This window comes from Epinephelus moara, chromosome 12 (assembly GCF_006386435.1).
Source record: "Epinephelus moara isolate mb chromosome 12, YSFRI_EMoa_1.0, whole genome shotgun sequence".
Lineage (NCBI taxonomy): Eukaryota > Metazoa > Chordata > Actinopteri > Perciformes > Serranidae > Epinephelus > Epinephelus moara.
Genome location: NC_065517.1, coordinates 13,350,600 through 13,365,912, shown reverse-complemented (window position 1 = coordinate 13,365,912; position 15,313 = coordinate 13,350,600). Strand labels below are relative to the sequence as shown.

The 15,313-nt window shown below is 41.6% G+C and overlaps 1 protein-coding gene across 5 annotated transcripts in view; it reads left to right on the top strand.

Annotated features, from left to right (window-relative positions):
* Positions 1 to 14,492, top strand: part of hivep2a (HIVEP zinc finger 2a) — a 126,937-nt gene extending 112,445 nt beyond the window's left edge. For all 5 annotated transcript variants that reach the window (XM_050058965.1, XM_050058967.1, XM_050058969.1 and 2 more), the window contains 6 exons: positions 1,259 to 1,434; positions 2,304 to 2,405; positions 7,204 to 8,065; positions 9,120 to 9,228; positions 10,355 to 10,474; positions 11,267 to 14,492. In XM_050058965.1, coding sequence (XP_049914922.1) covers positions 1,259 to 1,434; positions 2,304 to 2,405; positions 7,204 to 8,065; positions 9,120 to 9,228; positions 10,355 to 10,474; positions 11,267 to 12,043 — 2,146 coding nt within the window. In that variant the 3' untranslated portion in view covers positions 12,044 to 14,492. The remainder of the gene's footprint in view (positions 1 to 1,258; positions 1,435 to 2,303; positions 2,406 to 7,203; positions 8,066 to 9,119; positions 9,229 to 10,354; positions 10,475 to 11,266) is intronic.
* The last annotated feature ends 821 nt before the right edge of the window (positions 14,493 to 15,313 follow it).

Here is a 15,313-nt window from a genome sequence, read left to right as displayed (position 1 = left end):
CTTGTAACACCAGTGTCATCCAAACTGGTCAAAACCCCCCGCTTTGTCAGTGGGCCTAAACATTAAAATGTGATGTGCTAGGCAAAATACATTTCCATTTCCACAACACTTCGTTTTTAGGTGTATTTCCTTAAGTTTAAGCAACAAAAGCACAAGGGTAGGTTTAGAAAAAATCATGGCTTAAAATAAGTGGTTGAGCATGCTACACAAACTAGCGCACTACATTGACACTGAAATCACTCCACTGACTTTTAGTTTCTTTTTTCAAAACTGCACAGGGGCCTTTTTCACTGCAGACTTTTCGACTTGTCACAGTAGGAAAAGCACAGGTGAAACTGATAACATTAACAAAAGTTCAGTTCCAGTGGGTGTCCCAGTAAACTATTCCAGTGAACCAGCATGAGCAATACCAGGTCCTCCCAAGTGGAATGCAGACATCATTAATGTTATTAAATACACGTGTGCTTTTCCTACTATGACATGTCAACATTTAATCTAACCATCCCAAGGCACACCTGTGTAGTAATGATACTGTCTGATCAGCATCTCCATATGCCACATCTGTCAGGTGGGGGGATTTTTCTTGGAGAAGTGCTCACTTACACAGATGTTAACAAATGTGTGACCATAATTTGAGATAAATATTTCTGCTGAGTGCATAAAAAGGATTTAGCATTCACACTTTGTGGATACATATCCTATACTGCAGAGGAGTTTCTTTATCCTCCTCTCCCACTTCTCACCCTTCTTCAGATATTACTCGAGGAATTAGAATGCTTGGATGTTGTTGTCAAACTACTCGTGTTTCATCCATATTGATGTCACACTCTCTGAGCCCTTTGAGGCCATTCGAGAAACCTCAAGCAGAACCTCAGCATCAGCAATCCTCAGTGTCCTAGAGCATCACAGTGAATCTCTATGAGCTGCTAACCCTGACCTCTGACCTCTCTGTACAGAATGGGAGAGAGATAGAGTCTATAATGGTCGAGAGTATACAACAAAGAGGAATATATACAGCATATATTTGGGGAAGCGCCTTCCTCTTTTCATCTGCAACCTGAGCTGAAGATTATACTTTTAGATTTACTATACTGTTGTCGACTACTACTAATGTGCTTTTTTTGCTTATGGTTATCTCAAGGGAAACATATGTTACTGTACTGTAAAGCATTCAAATTCTGTTTTGCAGAAAAAGAAAAGAAGAAAGAAAAAGAAACACATCATCATTACAGTCTTTGTGACTTGCTCTGTCTTCCAGGTACAAATCCAATGAGGACTATGTTTACGTTCGTGGTCGCGGTCGGGGGAAATACATCTGCGAGGAGTGCGGCATCCGCTGTAAGAAACCCAGCATGCTGAAGAAACACATCCGAACGCACACCGACGTCCGGCCGTACGTCTGCAAGTTCTGCAACTTCGCCTTCAAAACAAAAGGTAGGGCTTTTTTTTACTGCATATATCTTCGTGCTGTTTGTTTATAAATCTGAATCTAAGGTTGAAGTGGACTTTTCAAGGCCTAGAAACTTTATTTTCTCACTGCAGTCACCAATAGATAGACTGGCGGAAGACCCCATAGCCCCCTGCTTCATGTGTGTGTGTGTGTGTGTGTGGGTGTATGTGTGTGTGTGTGTGTGTGTGTGTGTGTGGGTGTGTGTGTGTGTGGGTGTATGTCCCAGTCCTCCCACCCAAACGTTGAAATGAAACCTACGCCCTTGGTTTCATAATCATCTGATAAATTTGGTCCCCACAGGATAGGAAAACCTCAAAAAGAGAAAAAAACCCTTTAAACACAAGAGTTATCATATTTTTTCGTACATTTGTAGCTTTTTTAAGCAGATTTTAGTCGAAAAACTCACATTAGAGCTTTAATTTAAGAACTAGATGGTGAAACAAAGGACTAAGTGGTTGGGTGAATGAATAAAACATGCAGAAAGGTTTTTTTTGTAGCTGTGGCCAGACAGGAACCTCCTTAGCATCATAGTGTGAAGATGCTGACTCGCTGACATCTGATCTTTAATAAAAAGCCATTATGTGCCTGATAGATTTCAGACCTTAAACTCTCCCCTTTATGCACACATGTATCTGACTTTGCATTCAACCAAGTATTCAGACCAGGTTGCGTAATTTTGCCATTAAATTACATTATGTATAAATTATATATAATTTGTAAATGGTAATTTTGTGGTCTTGCTGTTTTCTTCCACTGCCTTTATTTCCATCCTTGTCACAGCCAAACTAGCTCTGGTTTCCAGTAAGACTTTGTCGAGGGGTCATTAAATAGTGTGTGTGTGTGTGTGTTGTAGGAAACCTGACGAAGCACATGAAGTCTAAGGCTCATATGAAAAAGTGTCTGGAGTTGGGAGTCTCCATGTCTTCTGTTGAGGACACCGAGGCGGAAGAAGGAGGTAGGAAACACTCAAAAGCAACTAAAACACACACACACACACACACACGCGCGCGCACACACACTTCAGGAACTACAACGACATCCTGCTGTCTTCCTGAGCGCTGCCTGCAGTGTCTTTGGCTCTGTGCGGTTGTACAGGGACAATTAGTGTAATGGAAAGCAGAGCTCATCCTGACAGCCAGGGCTCATGTCAAACAACCACACTCGACATGAAAGCCACTTAAAAAAAAAAAAAAAAAACATCCTTCCACTATTTGTTTGGAGTCCCTTATTAGATTATTATAATATTTCCATGAACAATTTGAAAGCCGCAATTTTATTTTTGGGCATTTGTTCAGAAAAAGCAAGAAATGTTTGCTGTTCATAGCCTCTGACTGGGTTCACGAGTTTGAGCCAAGAAGCTCGCCATCCCATTAATCATCTGATATGATATAAATAATCTGATAATTATTAACTGGGGGAGCTGTTGTGGGCTGAGAGGGATGAATGTGATTTCACCATGAAATATTCACAAATGATAAATGCTCGTCAGCTGTCTCTCGAGGCTGTGATGGTTTCTGAACAGATGAGTGGGGTTTGGTGTCTCGTTAATCTTTTGATGACTTGATAATGAAGCTGGAATCAGTGAGATTAGTTTTAGATTCTTTTTCTACCATTAGCAACAACAACTTCTCTGTCGTCTTTTCAGTCTTTGTTGGCACAAGTTAACAACAAAACTGTCAGTCGTCTATTTAGACTGAACTCTCCATCGTTATTTGTTAGAATTGAAATTGGTGAAAGACATGTGGTCCAACAGAAGCTGTTAAGACATCTGTCAAGAATAACAAAGTGCTGTGATACCAGGTCTCACTCCCAGCTCATCAAATACCAATGCTTGGTCAGTGGCCCTCGGTGTCAGTTACCAGTGCACCAAGGCACCCTTTAGCGGCACTATGACGGCCTATTTCCACCAGATGCGTGTTGGTTGCGTCTCCGCTCCGGCACGGCAGCGGAGCCGATAGGATTCAATTCTAGTCAATGTGTGTGTTTCCACCGGCTGCGGCTGTGCTGCGTTCCGGCTCCGTCTCAGCTCCGGCACTCCGGAGCCCTACGCAACAGATACGCAGGACTTCTATTTTTGCCGGACGCCGGAGCACCACGCAGCAATTCAGCACAGAGCAGATCGTGTGGGGCAGGAAGTTGTGCACAGAAACAAAATAAAACATCCGGTTAATTTTCAAAATAACATACACAGTGTTCACAGTGGATCATATTTCCCTGCACTACACCTTGAAAACTACATAATGGGCAGAGGCAGGCCTGAAGTCAACGGTTCAGAGGTTTTCAGACGTCATTTCACCCCGTTGACACCATGGACGAGGAGATATTAATCATGGCAGTGCACCGAGATGTCTTCCGGCGGAACTGCACCACTCCGCACAGCAAACGCAGCCAGTGGGTATTGACGGACGGCGGAGCACACAGCGGATAACCAGCGCTGCCGTTCCGCAACGGACACATATCCAGTGGAAATCCGGCGTGAGATGCACTGGGCGGTGGCATTTTCTGACACTCAGAGCAACTGCCATTGTATAAGAGTGAGAAAATCTGCATACTGGTTCAAACAAACCCCAGACTGTCACCTGTCACCGTTCAAGTCACTGAAGTTATTTTAATAACAATGTAGTGTGCTAGTATGTGTAGCATGCTATGCTAGTCATGCATTACCCTGAGGTTTTTTCTAAACCTAACCATGTGCTTTTGTTGCCTAATCCTAAGGAAGTAAAACTTTTTGTAGATTTTTACCTACATTCTACATTTTATTTTGAAAGAGACTATATACATTTAACAAGCAGAAACTGTACATTTCCTGTGATAACGTAAGTTTATTTTGAAACGACACACTCCATATAACAAGCATATATTGACGCGCCATCCCTGAGCAGCCAAAACTGACACAGTACAGGTACCCAGAGCCTCATATTTTGATGTGTAGGGTCGCTGACCAAGCGTCAGTACTTGACGAGTTGGGAGTGAGAATATGTTGTGTGATAAGTTAACAGGATGCCACCATTTACCAGTAATAGCATTATTAGTGGCCACAACCGTAGGCCTTTAGTTAGTTGGTCGAATTTGAAAATTTAGTATTTCATTGTGTCAATGAACTGACCTTTACTTCCACCAAAAAAGCAACTATTTAATACAAATAAATAGGTGAAACCTTCAGAATTATCTGTCATTTTTTTTATCTCCCACTCTTATTACATTATAACACATTTATAAAATAGTATTTTTTATTTTATCACAGTTACTTATGAGTTTTTATCTCACAACAAAGAGGAAATTACCTCTTGAAATCCAGTTTTGCCTTTTCATTTCACCTGATAATTTTATTACACTGACATACAAAGTCAAGACTATTTTCATGTCTGCATCATTCCATCAGAGGGACATATACTAAATGTCTTGTGTATCAATTTATATGTGGCATCTTTGGAAACTGGGGATCTCCACAAAAATGTAAAACATATTCTGTGTGTTTAAACAAAGTTTGAACAAACAACAGTGATCATCAAACAGTGATTGATTGTGATTGAGTACAAACATGCTCAGTGGTATGTCATTGAGTTTAAGGAGGTAACAATTATAACAGGTCGTACTTAAACTTAAGTAGTGTCATGTGTGTATTTATTGTCATATGTTTATATATTACTGGTTGTAGGGCTGAGCTATATGGAGAAAATAAAACATTGCAATATTTTTGACAAAATATTATATTATATATCTGTTATATACATATTACCTTGATATTGAAGGGTTGGTGCTTTCACAAAATATCGACACAATGAGATTTTTGATGAATAACCATCAGTTATGTGGAAATACTGACTAAGTGGGTAAAGGCAAATAATGAAACAGCTAGAACAGTCTGGTATGTTCAGAAGATGACATCACTTTACTGTAATGCAGCCTTTAAAACCACAAAAAGACAACACTTAACAGTGTTACACGATCCAAAATCTGAGAGGATATCTAGTCTCATACCATGATATTGATATAGTGTCGATATATTGCCCAGTCTTAACTGGCTGTATAATAATGTAGGGGCTCTACACTGACATTGATGCACACTTTACTGCTGGGCTAACAAGTCTGTCTGATTACTCACACTGTAAATGTGGTAGCTTTGGTGCTCACAGGGCAGACATTAAACTGAATACTGGACTCCAGGTCACACACTGTTCTACCTGTCATCAGGTGTTTTAGAATTAATATAAAGGTTAGTCAGACATACTCAGTGTCTGACTGGTGGAGGTAATTTTCCACCATGTAGACCACCAAATTAAACTTTACTTCAGCTGACCCTCACTGTGTGTGAGTGTGTTGGCTCGGTGTTTAATTGGGACACAAACCCACACACATGCAGGGTTTTGGGGGAAAGAGAAAGCTTCAGAAAGTCAGTCAGTGAGTCGTCGAGACAAACATTTGTGGTTTGTGAAAAAATCTGTTGTATATAAGAGACTAACTGGAAAAGTAGTCCAGTGTTAGTGGATCTGATTTCCGCTCTTAGCAGTCAGCGAAATACAATTTATTAACTCCAACCGGTGTCTGCCTCTCTGCGCTGGAGGAAGTCCAGGAGAAGCAAATAAAATTGATGGAAAAAGAGTAGCGAAGAAAATATAATTCTTTTTTAAAAATATTTATTTGATTTTGACTTCTGGCTAGATATACTGTAACCATCTGAAGAACTCAGAGGAGGTCAGGATTAGTGTGTGTCTTCATCAACTTTGGCTCTTTACTACAAAGAGTCACAACAACAAACCTACTTTTTCATTCCCAAAATTCCCCTGTTTTTCATTTTCACTCAGTTATCAGCCAATCAGCTACAGTTACAATAAAGTCAGACCCAAAGTGATGGTTGGTCACCTGCCAACAGTAACTGCAGCTACTGTACAATACGACCTCGCCAACATTTGGCTGGAGTCCACCCTGCAGAAAAACCAAAGCGTCTCAAATAACTTTGTTTTATTGTGTTTTATATTTTATTGGTTTGAGTTGGTGGGAATGTGGTTTCAGTGGTGTTTACTTTCACATCAGAACTTTTTCTTTTACCACATATTAATACAATCTGTTTCTCTTTCTCCCCTTATCTGTCTCTTCTTCTTTTGTTTGGTCATCACTTCCTCCCCTTCCTCTGCTTCTTCCTCCTTTTCTTTCTCTTGTCTTCCTCTATTTCCCACTTCCTGTACTTTTCTTTTTCTGTTCTTGTTCCTTTTCTGCTTCTTCTCGCACCTTTTTTCTCCTCTTTCTCCGTCCCATTTTCCCACTTCACCTTCTCTTTTCCTTCCTCTTCATCAACCTTTTCCTTTTCTTTATGCTCTCTTCCTGCCTCTACCGTTTTAATTATCTTCTTTCTTACCTGCTCTTCCTCCTTCTTTTTTCCTCTTCCTCTCTTGCTTCTTGTACTTCCTTTCCTTGGATTCTCTTTTTCCTTTTCCTGTTTTTCCTCTGTCCCACCTTCTACCTCTACTTATACTTTTTCCTTTTCTACTTCCGTATGCACTTCATTGTCTCCTCTCATCTCTTCTTTGTCCTCTTTTTTCCCACTCCCTCTACTCTTACTTTTTCTTCCTCTTCTCCCACTATTCCTCTTCTTCCTCATCTTGTTTCTTTCCTACATTCTCTTTTTCTCCTCTTCTTCTTCATTGTCGTCATTTGCTTCCCTCTTCTTTCTCCTTTGTTTCATTTTCATCTCCTACATCTACTTTTTCTTCCTATCCTCTGTTTTTTTCCTCCTCCTCCTCTTCCTCTTACAGATGTTGGAGAGGAAGGCCAGAGGTCTGAAAAGATTTCCCGAGGCGCCATGGCAGAGCACCAGTTTTCAGATGCCGATGATTCCGATGGCGGAGAGGAAGACGGCGATGAGGTGGATGATGATGATGATGACGAGGATGACTATGATGGCGACTCCACTCCTAAGACGCGTTCGCGCTCCACCAGCCCGCAGCCTTACAGCCTGCCCTCCATGTCAATCACAGCTGTGGCCTCCTCCCACCCCGCTCCTCACCTTTCTCATCACTCAGCGTCTGACCTCCTGGGCAACACCAACAAGCCTCCACTGTTTGGCTACTTCACCACCGTGCCGAGCATCCAGATCACACCGCAGGCTCCACCCAGCGACCACAGCCAGACAGAGTTCCAGAGAGGACTGCAGAGGGCACTGGGCAGCAGGTTGTTGGTTCCACCTTCATCCTCCATAGATGAAGACCTCCCCGTCCCTTCCCCAGACCTCTCCTCCCCCTCCTCCCGCCTGTCCTCACCAGGGCTGGACCACTCTGGCTGCTCGTCCCCGATCTCCCCTTCCTCCTCACCTTCAGCCCGTCGATACCTTTCCCCACGTCGCGACCTCTCGCCCCGTGCCAGACACCTCTCACCCCGGCGGGACATCTCTCCTCTGCGTCACATCTCCCCCAAGAGGGATCTGGGGGCAGCAGGGGGTTACAGACGAGATCTCTCCCCCAGGAGGGGACACCTCTCACTGCTCTCCCCCCTCTCCCGGCCCACATCACCCGGAGGAAGAGACTACAAGCGTGACCTTTCACCGCGAGGCCGCCACAGGGCGATGATCCGACCTGTTTCTCCTCGTCGAGGGCTCCACCAACATCTTCACCACCAAAGGTGAGTGGAGAGGCTGACTGAGGTTTCACTGTGTCTGTTGCAACATTCAGCAAAGTACCTTTAGAGCAGTGGTTCCCAACTGGTCCAGCCAAGGGGTCCAGATTTCTCCTTAGTTATCAGTTCAAGGTCCACGCAGTTAAATACAGTCAGCGTCATACTTGTGTTTGGCCATCTTGTTGAGCTAGTTTGCTGTCTCTGTGAAGCTGCTGTCCGTTAGTCTTTAAGTGGGTTTTTTACAAACTTGACACATTTGCAAGTCACTTGCAGTTCAGAACGAACCCATGACCCACTTTTTGACTGTGACCCACCACTTAGGAGCAACTGTTTTAGAGTACTCGTTTTTACGCTTCTGCGCCGGCAATAACCATCGCCGGAGGCATTATGTTTTCAAGTTGTCCGTCCATCTGCCTGTTCTTGTGAACGTGATATCTCAAGAATACCTTGAGGGATTTTCTTTAAATTTGGCACAAACATCTACTTGGACTGAATGAGAAACAGATTAGAGTTTGGTTGTTTTAGGTCAAGGTCACTGTGACCTTACATCCATCTCATTATCATGAATGCAATATCCTGAGAATGCCTTGAGGGAACTTCTTCAAATTTTTCAAACATCCACTTTGAGTCAAGGTTGAACGAATTACAATCTGGTGGTCAAAGGTCACTGTGACCTCACAAAACATGTTTTTGGCCATACCTCAATAATTCATACACTAATTATGACAAAATTTCACACAAATGTCTAATAGGATAAAATGATGAAGTGATGAAATTTTATATCCAAAGCATTGAAGGTCAACTTCACTGTGACACCATTATGTTCTGCAAAATCACAATTCTAGTTTTATTACTCAATTCTCAAGAACACTGCCCTTAAAAATCTCAAAGCTTCAAAGATTATCGCAGTCCAACATCATTCAAATGGTGCTGTAGATTGAGGTCAGGTTAAAATTAATAAAACACAAACCAAATACTGACATAGAACAGACATTAAGAGCATATTTCAGATTGCATGAGAATCTAACATGACATTTCTATTTGCTTGTGTGACTACCAGCCAGCAGAGTGGATCGCGGGGCTTCAGGCCAGGTCACCAGGTCGGCGTGCTGGGTCAGGCAGAGCTCGGCCCTCTGGGGCATCGCAGAACCAGCGCAGAGATGGAGATGGTAAGAGTCCATAAAACTTTCAAATAAGAGAATTTATAGTTGAATCTGAATAAGTTGTGTTCTTTAATGAACTCATCTCTGTTCTCTATAATGTGTCACTTGTGGGTCATGTAATATCATTTGAGCTTTTGGTATGGACTGTGGATTTAAACATATTTAAAGCTGCACCAGGCAGCTCTGCACTTTGGCTCACACAAGTGGCAGCATCATATAAATGTATTTTTGCATCTCGGAAAGACTTCATTACTCACTTGCTACTGTTTTAAATTTTGCTTATAAACTTTAATTTGTTGGGATGAAACTTTGAGTGGCTGTGTTAGCAGGGATGGACTTCTCACTGTTACCCCTCCACTTTATATACTTTATGTGTAACATTTAGGTGCTTAACTGTGATTTACTAAACAGTCTGTGGTGCGATGTGGTAAACCTGAAGCAGAAATGTGGGAAAAGGACAGAAAGAAGAGGGAGCAGAGGAGAAAAAGCGTCTGGCAGACAGAACAGAAACATTCAGAGAGGATGAGGGAATAAAGAGCGAGTCAGATAGACTGAGTGTGTTAGAGAGAGGGATGATTGAAGATAGGGCTGCTAGGTTTTGGTGGTAATGGGATCTTGGCCGGCGCTGGTGTGGTTAATAACGCGGCTGTTTTTCTTCTTAAGAGCCCTACTTCAAACCTCTGGCTTCTGCTGCTGGTCCCACTTAAACAAAGCGTGAAGCAGAGAGTGAGACTGGCTCGGCTTTGATAACCAACCGCTCTCCAAATGATAGATTAATGTTTTAACAACCATTATCCAGGCACAAGAAGTTTGCCGGAGCCTTCGTGCTCTGTGTTTGTTTTTCTTAACAACACCTGCCTCCAGAACAACCACACATTTCTGTGTGTGCACTTTTTATTGGGGCTGATTAATTTATTTTGGTACAAATATTTGGTTTTCCATTGCGGAGCCTCAAATGTATGTTTATTGTAACAAGCGCTGTCCAATGAGTGTGTGCATTTGTGGGTTTGTGTGGTGACATAAAATTTAAATGTAAAAAAAAAAAATGAACAAAGAGGGAGAGGAAAATTTGAAATCAACTCGCTGGTGATTACGTCCATGGCTAATAGTGTGTTTTCATGTTCATCTCCAGGAACATTGTCTGGGCTCACCGTTGCCAGGGGAACGGGACCAGGGTGGTAGCCGCGGTAACCAGTCCAGCCCACCTCACCAAGTCCTGTTCAGTCACCTTCCTCTCCACTCTCAACTCCAGGTATTTAATTTTTTATAACTTTTTTTAATCTTATATATCTTCATTTATTTTTATTTTTTTGTTTTGGTCAAATAGTTGTTGTTTTTTGTAAAATTAATTTAAAAAATATTTTATTTGATTTGTTTTTGTAAAAAATTTTATTTGTTTTACTATGTTATATTTCATTTTATTTCTTTCCATTATTTTATTTTTTTAATTTCTTTGTTTGCAAAGGTGTTAGCTATTTTACATGTTTCAATATGGATTTTATTCTGTTATAACACTCTGTAAATACATAAATTAGGATCCAGTAAAATACAAAGACATAAATTGGTATCAAAATTATGTAGTTTATAATTCAAATTTATCATGCTACATCTGCTACCCTATTACCTTTTTAAGGCTCTTTCATTCCTGAAACAGCTGGTCGCTGTAGTTTTAATCAAACAAAAAAGAGAAAATAGTGCATTTGTTGGGGACTATTTTCAGCAGCGGATTAATCCACATCTGGTGCTCCAGTGAGTATTTGTGGCGGTGTATATGGGAGTCAAAATAAACTACAGTATGTGTGTTCATGGTATTGAAGGAACTTGTCACCCAGTGCAACAGTGTGACTCACTGATGTGTTTTTAATAGTTTTTGGACAATAATGGAGCTCTATGGCAAAGACGAAAAAGATATCAGGCTTTGATACACACACAATACTAGCAGATACATTGACTATTGGTTTGGGTCTTTACATGGAATTTGTTTACAAGAAGAGAAATATCTGACTCTCTCAACATTTGACTTAAACTACAATTTTTATTTCAGGTGCGTTCACCGTTCCCAATGATCCCCATCGGAGGGATCCAGATGGTACACTCCGTCCCCACGTCCGTCAGCACTCCTCTGGGCCAGCAGGGGGCACAGCAAGTGGCATCCCGCCTGGTGCTGCAGAAGAGCACATCAGAGGACTCCACCACCAGCGAGGCTGCCTCCCCTCATTTCAACTCCTTCTCCGACAGAGGAGCTCGAGGAGGAGTAGCAGCAGGAGGAGGCGAAAGGCAGAGGCAGTCGACCTCACCTCACCCCTCGTCGCAGGAGAGGGAAGGAGGAGGAGCGAGGCAGGAACAGGAGGAGAGCATCCACACCTGCACCAAGGCCATCGCATCGCTCTGCATCGACTCGGAGGAGCTCGCCGAGAGAGGAGGGGGAGGCAGAGGGGATAGAGGGAGAGACGGAGGCAGAGCTTCTTCCTCCTCTCCCTGTCCATCTGTGTTGTCCCATGACTCCCAACAACAGCAGCGCTCACCATCCATCTCCATGTCGCCGCCATCTCCTCACCCTTCGCCATCTCCTCCACAAGGTCCCGGGATTCAGCACTTTAGCGGCCTGGAGCTCAGGCCTCCCCACCCATCGATCCCCGCCTCCCCCTCTCCCTCCTCCTCCTCCTCCTCCTCCTCCTCCTCCTCCTCCTCCTCCTCTTCCTCCCCTCACCCTTCAAGCCCCGGATCTGAAACCCTCCAACCACCAACAGCGTCCAAACCTCTCAAACTGGAGAGAGACAGGGAGGCAGAAAGCACAAAAAGAAGCAAAGATGTGTCGTAGGGCTGCAGAGGAAGAACAATGGTTTTCTTTTTTGTTTGTTTTTGGATAATAGGAAGGGATGAAGTGCAACAGAGAGAGAAAAAATGACTTTTGCACACTTTACACACATATTCTAATACTTCAGTTTAAACATACATACACACTCTCTCTCTCCACACACACACACACACACACACACAAATACAATGCATACAAAGAAAAACAGCTCTTGTCAAAAAAAGACTAAAACACAAATGGACTTCTGCAGTTTTAATGTTTGTGTACAGCATGCCTGTTCTAATCGGGGCCTGCTCTCAGAAACGTTGTTATTTAAAGACTTTAAAGGGGATCTGCATACAGTTACACATGTACAGTAACTCCCACCGACACGAGCCCGACCAAAATCTGCTAACAAAAAAAGAAAGGACTCTGGTTCAAGCGGTACGTCAAAAAAACAAAACAAACAAACAAAAAAAGACAGCTACGTGTGTGCCTTTTCTTTTATCTTATATTTGTTTGTTTTTTTGCTTATATTCTTATAAGCAAACAAAGCAGGAAGGTAAATGTAAATATAATACTATCACGTTTTGCGTATCAGCTTTGTAATAATGCAATCCCCCCCCTTCTTTCCTCCTCCCCCCTTTTTTCCTCCCCCACTTCCTGTTCCTTTGTTTTTTTGGACACCTTAAAGTCTCAACAAGCGATGTGAAGTTATGGATATTACTATTACGTACGGTTGCACTAAAACATATTTTTATATGAGTGAAATTTTAAAAATGGCTTTTTTTTGTGTACAGCAGCAATATAATACTATTTATTATTGTTACCATGTTTCATAAATTGTAAATTTTTTCTTAAATGTCGTGGATGCCTTTTTCTATGTAAAGCATGGGTTTTTTGCTATCGCTTACATTAGGGCGAGGATATGTACACTGTAATATGGCTTTATATGTTAGACCTATTTATATACGTCTAAGTGAGCCCCCTCTACTTGGAGGTATATACACATAGAAGTAAGATTTACCAGAATATTTACCCAGCATATGAATACATACGGTATATAGAATCTATCAACCTGTCTATCTATCTATCTATCTATCTATCTATCTATCTATCTGCACTTAACATTTAGAATGACATTCACATTAAGGTTATGGTAGTTTGCTTGTACATTTTCTCCGCTGCTCTTTGCCTGTCCCTGGTTGTGATTTCTCTTGTTTTTTACTTATTTTCGTGGTATTATTTCTCGTTTTTGTTTTGATTTTTACGATGCACAGACTTGCTCTCAGCATTAAGTGAATGAACATGCCTTCTTGCACCGTGGCATTCTGCTCAATTGTTGGTTTTTAATGCGCCACCCCTCCATACACACACACACCCACCCCTCCCACACTCCTCCCCAACCACGAGTAGCGATGTGACACCGTAGCTCCGCTTTCTGAAAAACAACTTTGCTTGAAGGAATACAGTTTTATTCATCGGATATCTGAACGGGGAAAACATTCCAGTCCATGTAAATATTCAGTGCAGCCCCCTAAACACACACACACTCAGACAGTTTTTTTGGCATTGATGCACATCGTGGCCATGGCAATCAGCCCCCAGAAACTCTTATTTAATGGCTTTATTTCTGGGGACACAGAGACAAACACACACACCAAACTCTCTGACAAATGCACCTTATATTTCTTAGGGTCTCTGCTATCAAAGTCCCAGCACTCTGACCAGTTCTTTTGCAAACTTTGTTTGAAATGGAAGTGTTTAGGAGAACTGCTCTGCACTCTGAACCCCAAAACTGTCGGAAATAAAAATAATAATAATAAAATCGGAATAATACATTTAACAGTTGTGACGTTGAGGCTTTCTGCACTGCTTTTTGGACCCTTCTGTGATCCTTCCTCCTCTCCTGGACATCCCTTTTGTAGCTAAGCAATATTTAGCCAAAACTCTGCTCACCAGCAGGGAGTGTATTTGTTGCAAGGCAACAATAAGCGTTCTTAAAAATCCTAAAATCAGGAGAAGAAGGGAGCAGTTGGAGGTTGTGGTGATTTCAGTGACACAACACTTTTCTCTTTTGACAGCTTCGGGTGGAGTCGGGCAGGCTGCAATGTGAGTGTGTATCTCTGTATTCTGTATCGGTGTGTATTCGACCAGTATATCCTCTTCTTACGACTTTTTTCTATTTCGATCCTCCCTCTGTTATGTACACTTATCATGACGACAATGATGTCTTTAAAAAATCTCTTTCTCTCTTTCAAAGATATCAAAGCACAAGTCATTGTATAGAAATGACAACAATACAAAAAAAGGACAAAAAAAAAAGGTAACGTGCATATAAAAGGGTAACTTTTGTGATGGTGTTCTGTGGAATTAATACATATATCATGTATGACCCCAGTTGCAACAAGGAATCGCAGTAGAAGTGGAAAAAATGGATTGTTGTTTTCAAATAAATATGAATAGAATCATTTGTTGGTCTGCGTTCCTTTTTTTTTTTTTACAGGTTTTTATTGTGTTTTAGTAATGACTGTGTATTTAGTACTTTAAAGTGTTCATACTACTAATAGTGCTTTTAATAATAATATCAATTTCAGTACACTATTAGTAGTGACAGTAATAGCAGAAGTGAAAGTACTCATAGCAATAATGTCAGCTGTAATAGAAGCAGGTGTAGAACCACTAGCGAAAATAGTGTTCATATAGAACCAGTGTCGGAAATAGTAAGAAACAGTGGTTGAACATTCAGAGTAAGATTCATGACCATCAGATGTATTTGTATATCTATATATATATTATTTGTACCGGCTGACATAAGCAATAATTGTACTGTCATTTTAGTGTGTTATTTAAAGCTAACGCCACTCATGTATGATGAAATAATACAACTGACATATCTGTCATAGTTTGATACCCTAATAAACTTACCTGTTTGTAGTTGCAACTTGAAGCTGTTTAGTTACAAAGTCAGTAACATGTTTTTGAAACAGATCCAGCAGGGGGTGCTGGGGTGGCTGGTACAAAAAAAAACTGAAGGCTGAATGCTGCAAGCTACTACAAGTCGGTAAAGAGTATGACATGTTTTTGGTGGGTGGGGCTTAGCTGGAGGCAAAACAAATCTCCACAGACATTAGCTAGTGTTAGCTAGCATGTTCTGTTGGCTTGTGTTAGACAATGGAGGAAGATGACGCAAGTGGTGTTTTCGGAAATATTCATTGCACATGCACTCTGGCACAAAGAAAGAAAGTTGGAGCACTGTTGGAATGTACCGTTGGGTTATCCAGAGCACGGCAC